The 4,826-nt window shown below is 44.9% G+C and overlaps 1 protein-coding gene across 1 annotated transcript; it reads right to left on the bottom strand.

Moving 5' to 3' along the window:
* Positions 1–261: 261 nt before the first annotated feature.
* On the bottom strand, positions 262–4,579 carry LOC125517284 (squamosa promoter-binding-like protein 4). Its single transcript, XM_048682466.1, has 4 exons — positions 4,069–4,579; positions 3,241–3,380; positions 2,723–2,944; positions 262–799 (listed from the first exon to the last, which is right to left on the bottom strand). The coding sequence occupies exons 1-4, from the start codon at positions 4,386–4,388 to the stop codon at positions 495–497; spliced, it is 987 nt and encodes a 328-aa protein (XP_048538423.1). The 5' UTR covers positions 4,389–4,579; the 3' UTR covers positions 262–494.
* Between the last annotated feature and the right edge of the window lie 247 nt (positions 4,580–4,826).

Raw genomic sequence — 4,826 nt, forward strand, 5'->3', positions numbered from 1 at the left:
GAATTATATGATTATAGTCTGTTCTTTGATGTATGTGTGTGCACGTTCTACAGAACAAAATTATAATTTAAATTGTGGGCAAGTCAAATTAGACTGTTCTCTTCGGCCTGCGCAATGAAACAAATTAGTGTTATCTGCATAACAAATATGAAATCATATCGTCTATGATACCCCTCTTCCGGCGTAGCAAATGGTAAAAAAGATCGCCGCAAATCAGTAATGGAGATTACTGGTGCAAATGGCTTGTCAGGGAGAAGAAAATATACAAGTCGTCACTTTATGAAACAAATCATGTCCAGATTCATCAACAATGGTTTCAAAACGAGCCAACAAATGGCAGCAGGGTTGTACAATGGAAAAATAACAAGGTGACCAATGAGTATGTAGGTAACATTAACAGTGAGATTTTCCACTCCGATAGTAGTTGACAGGAGCAGTTCTTGCATAAGCTCTTCCTGGCTGTAGATCCAAAATCATACAGTGCGTCTCGCGCATCAATTCATCCGGTTTACGCCAAAGAAAGTGGATTCATAGCCACTGCTGGCGCCATCCATGGTGAAACGGACGAACTGAGGCGATGGTGCCATGGGCTGTCCTTCGGCACAGGACGCCGATGGAGGGCTCCCTCCATGTGGTGAAGGGCCCCGGCTGTTTTGGCTGGCACCAGTGAATTGGACGAGACAAGATGCTTGCTGTACAGGATCAGGTAATCCACAAGAACTAGCTGACAGAAGAGAGAGAGCACGCTGAAGATCCGGTGCTCCACCTAATTTTGAAGCGGTTACAGATGCGTCCGGACCTACAGGAATTCATCAATCGGTCAATCAAAAGGATTCCCTCACCAAAGTATGGACACTCAAGAACATCCAAATGTTGGGAGCAGAGATATCTACAAAGGTGAACGAACATCATGTGGCTCATATGCATTCGAGATATATTTCGATCGAAAACAATTGAGCAGAATTGCTGACAAGCAAACTGCAGTATATTTGGTTATATATAACTAGTCCTCCATGTTGAATTATGAGTATATTGCCCACCTTTCCTCGTCAGCTTAAGCTTTTGGTTTTAACTGTTTTGAGGCATGAGACTCAACAGTCTATTATTCACTATCAAGGACTTTAGTGAATGGACATACCAAAGTGAATTTGAGAGTTCCTATGCTTACTTATGCATATTACCAAAAGTATCTGCCATGACACCATCTTTTCACATGGGTCGTGACAAACATTTGAATATACAAGATCAGCTATTTGATATCATTCTTTATGCAATACAGAGCTGTCTAACCACAAGATCACTATTGATTGTAGTTTTAAATGTGTGATATTCATTGTTATAAAAAAATTGGTATCATTATAATTGTTATTTCAGCTATACCTGAAGCCCAATTAATCCAGTGCAATGTAGGTGCAAGTTGTTCCAACGGAAATTCATAGTAGTGATTAACTGATTAATCATGTTGTAAGTAGGACATTTAACTACATATATCCAAGCATACTAACGTTTATATGTAGGTGCAGGAAAACTAGTAATATATGTCAATACTGAAAAACAACTTAAGTCAAATCACCTCAGGCTGAAAAACTACACAAAACATAAATTTTGCCACACAATCTAGCATAAAACCTCTTTTTTCTCTAACAGTCCAGTTCATTTAATCTACAATGATTCTTTTTCCTGATTCTTAAATGTAAAGCCATCAAGGCTTTGGAACCAAAGAGCAATCAGTTAATCTACAATGAGTATTTTTTCTGATTCTTAAATGTAAAGCCATCAAGGCTTTGGAACCAAAGAGCAAAGACTAACTACTCCCTCTGTTCACAAATGCAAGACATTTTGGCAGTTTAAACAGCCAAAACGTTTTACATTTGTGAACAGAGGAGTATATATATCAATGATGACATTTTTTAATGGGGAAACATTCCCACTTGTTGGGAACTATAAATGCTCGTGAACAGCAGGAGTTCAAAGAAAGAAAAAAATGAATGTTGGCAGGAGAGTGCCAAATCCATTGATTAGAAAGGGGCCTTACAAGAACAGCCAGAAAGAGGAATGCACCGCATAAAAGCAAGTGCCAAAAAAGAATAAGTGAAAAAGCGGGCTGATTAGCTCATCAAGGAAAACCGGGTGAAAACCTAAACAGCGCCTAGCTAGTTCAAAGTAAGCTTTGTAGTGTAAGATTCACATATGTTAGAGAATGAGTGAAGGCCAAGAAAGCATCCTCCTCGGTCTGACTGGGTGGAGTGGAACCACATTTTTATAGTGCTGACTTTTCCGAACAGAGAACCGGAGTTTGCTCTCTCCGATTCAAGGATTTTCATAGGAAATTTTATACGTTTGTCATGTTCAAGAATTTTTCCTATGCTGGTTGTTCAATATGTAGGATGGTAACCCGTAGGAATTTTTCCTACAGGTCTTCTGTACTCCATTCTAAAATAATCAATTGACTCAAACCAGTTGGGATGATTCCTATATTATTATTTTCTATGTACAATCAAACATCTTTCAATCCTGTGGGATTCAAGATGGCATGGTATTACAATCCAACTTTTCCCTGTTCTGATGTTTTTGGAATCCCACGAATCAAAGAGGCCTACATTACATGTAACATTTTTTGCCCGTAATAAATGTGCCAGACCACCTAGGAAAGAAGATACTAGCACGCAGCTTTTTCATCGATGTGAACTGCGATAGATACAAAATGACTGACAAATCATACCTTTCATTGGTAGCAGCTCAGCTATGTCATGACTCAGTGCTGGAACAGCATTGGGTAGATGAGATTTATCAAAATGAACTTGTCCATTGATTGATACTTCTCTTATTTCCTTCACTTGCGGGAGCTTGAAGTCAGATGGGCTGTCCCATGGAGAACATGGGAAAGGCCTTGCATGGCTGAGTGGATCTTTATTCCAGACAAAACTTATTTGCCGTCTATCATCTGTAACATCAATGGCAAAAGCATTTATTATTTGTAAAAGGTATAAGAAAGTAAAAAAAAAATTCAAACGACTAGCTATCATCTCATATATCAACTATTGAAGATAATTTCTGACTAATCATGGCATTAGCGAAAGCCGAAACTCATACCTAGCTCAAACACAATTTATCGAAGAAGTTCAACTCACAACCAGCCAATTAAGCATAAAGAACAGTAGTTTCAGTGCGATATGGTGTGGAGAGCAAGGAAAAATACAAATCCCGCATAATTACCCACTTAAAGTATGGACATATTACCAAACACCAATGACGACGGGAGCCTTGCCGGTGTAAAGGAGAATGCGTCTGGCTGTGGTTTCCGGCGCCGAGCATTGTGATCGGACAGCCGCCTCCGGCAGCTCCTCTTCTTCTGGTCGAACTCGGACAGCGCATGGAACCTTGATCACCAAAGGCCAGGCAATCAGCAAAACCACAGACAGTACTGCAAATATAGACTACTTATATATGTACCAACTAAGATCTAAGAGTATGCATACACAGAGGAGAAATCTCCACACAGTAACTGAATCACAGTAGCCACAGCACAACAGAACTTCAGCCCAAAAGTGCACACACGCGCGGGACAAGTGCCCTGCCAAAACTGGAAACAGGTCTTGCACAGCCGTTCAGCCATGCCATGCAGCACGATTCTCCACAGGTCGACAGTACTATAATTGTGGGGAAAAGGCATCTTCGCCTCCCAAATCGGGAAACAAGCCGTACCCGCACAGGATAACCACAGTTTCCGGACACACACAAAAACACAAGGCTCCCGGATTAATCAACTGACGACGAACAGAATTATAGCGCGGCGCGTTTGCACCATGGTCTAAGGAAGTGCGGAGTTCGCAGATAGACGGGGGGTCGTTGAATCTCCTGCTTCCCGGAATTCCAAGAACGAAAGACACGCGCGGAGTAGAGCAAGAGCAATCGCAGAAAGATCGAGCTTGCAGCTTTGCAGAGAGAGAGAGAGGGAGAAAGAGAGAGGGCAATCGCAGAAGTCAAAGAAAAGCACGGCTCCGGCGAGCAGCCAGGGTGCAAGAATAAACTCCGGCGAACAACCTCGGAGCGTCAAGAAACACCCACCGGCTGCACTGCTGGCAGAAGCGGCGCTCCTGGCCGGCGACGACGACGCGGGGGAACTTGGTGTGGGCCTCGCAGACCCGGTGCTTCCGGTGGTACTCCTTGGCGTCGCGGAGCTCGACCCCGCAGCCCTCCACCTGGCACCTCACGCCCCCTCCTCCTCCGCCTCCGCCTCCTCCGCCGGCCGCCTCCCCCCTGGCCCGCTTCTCCTTCCCGCGCCTCCCCGCCGCCTCGCCGGAGGAGCCCGGCGCGGCGGCGTCGCCCCAGTCCCAGAGGAGGTGGGGCGGGGAGAGCGGGGTGGACTTCGGGGCCGTCCACTCCATGCGGGGCGGGGGCTTGGTTGGTCAGCTTGGGATTTGGGGATCGAAGAGGAGATGAACAGTGTGGACTGTGCAGGAGAAGAAGAGAAGCAGGGATGGGGGAAGAGAGACTTGGAATAGAAAAGGCAAAGTCTTTTTTAGTGTTCGGTCCCCTCTCTCTCTCATTTTCCCCTTTCTTGTTCTTTCCCACCATTTTTCTATGCTTGGCTTGCCATAAGTGGATTGTGGATGGAAATCGTTTATTTTCATCCAACTTATAACAGCGACGCGTAAGTCGCCTCGTCCTAGCGACGCGTGTCCCGCGTGGCGTGGACTTGGCAACCTTATCCTCTCCGCGTGCCTTTTGTATCCCTCATCTCCTACCGCTGCAGAAGCAAATCCCCATCTCCTCCCGATGCAGGATAAGCAAGCCGCCACCGGCCACCGGCCCGTCGTCGTGGC

Source organism: Triticum urartu, chromosome 6, assembly GCF_003073215.2.
Source record: "Triticum urartu cultivar G1812 chromosome 6, Tu2.1, whole genome shotgun sequence".
Lineage (NCBI taxonomy): Eukaryota > Viridiplantae > Streptophyta > Magnoliopsida > Poales > Poaceae > Triticum > Triticum urartu.

Excerpts from the sequence above, each read along its gene's own strand:
- LOC125517284 (XM_048682466.1), bottom strand. The coding sequence starts at position 4,388 with ATGGAGTGGACGGCCCCGAAGTCCACCCCGCTCTCCCCGCCCCACCTC. Across the intron at positions 3,381-4,068 it reads TTCTGCCAGCAGTGCAGCCG|GTTCCATGCGCTGTCCGAGT; the intron begins GTGGGTGTTTCT and ends TTGGTGATCAAG. Across the intron at positions 2,945-3,240 it reads CCCGTCGTCATTGGTGTTTG|ATGATAGACGGCAAATAAGT; the intron begins GTAATATGTCCA and ends TTGATGTTACAG.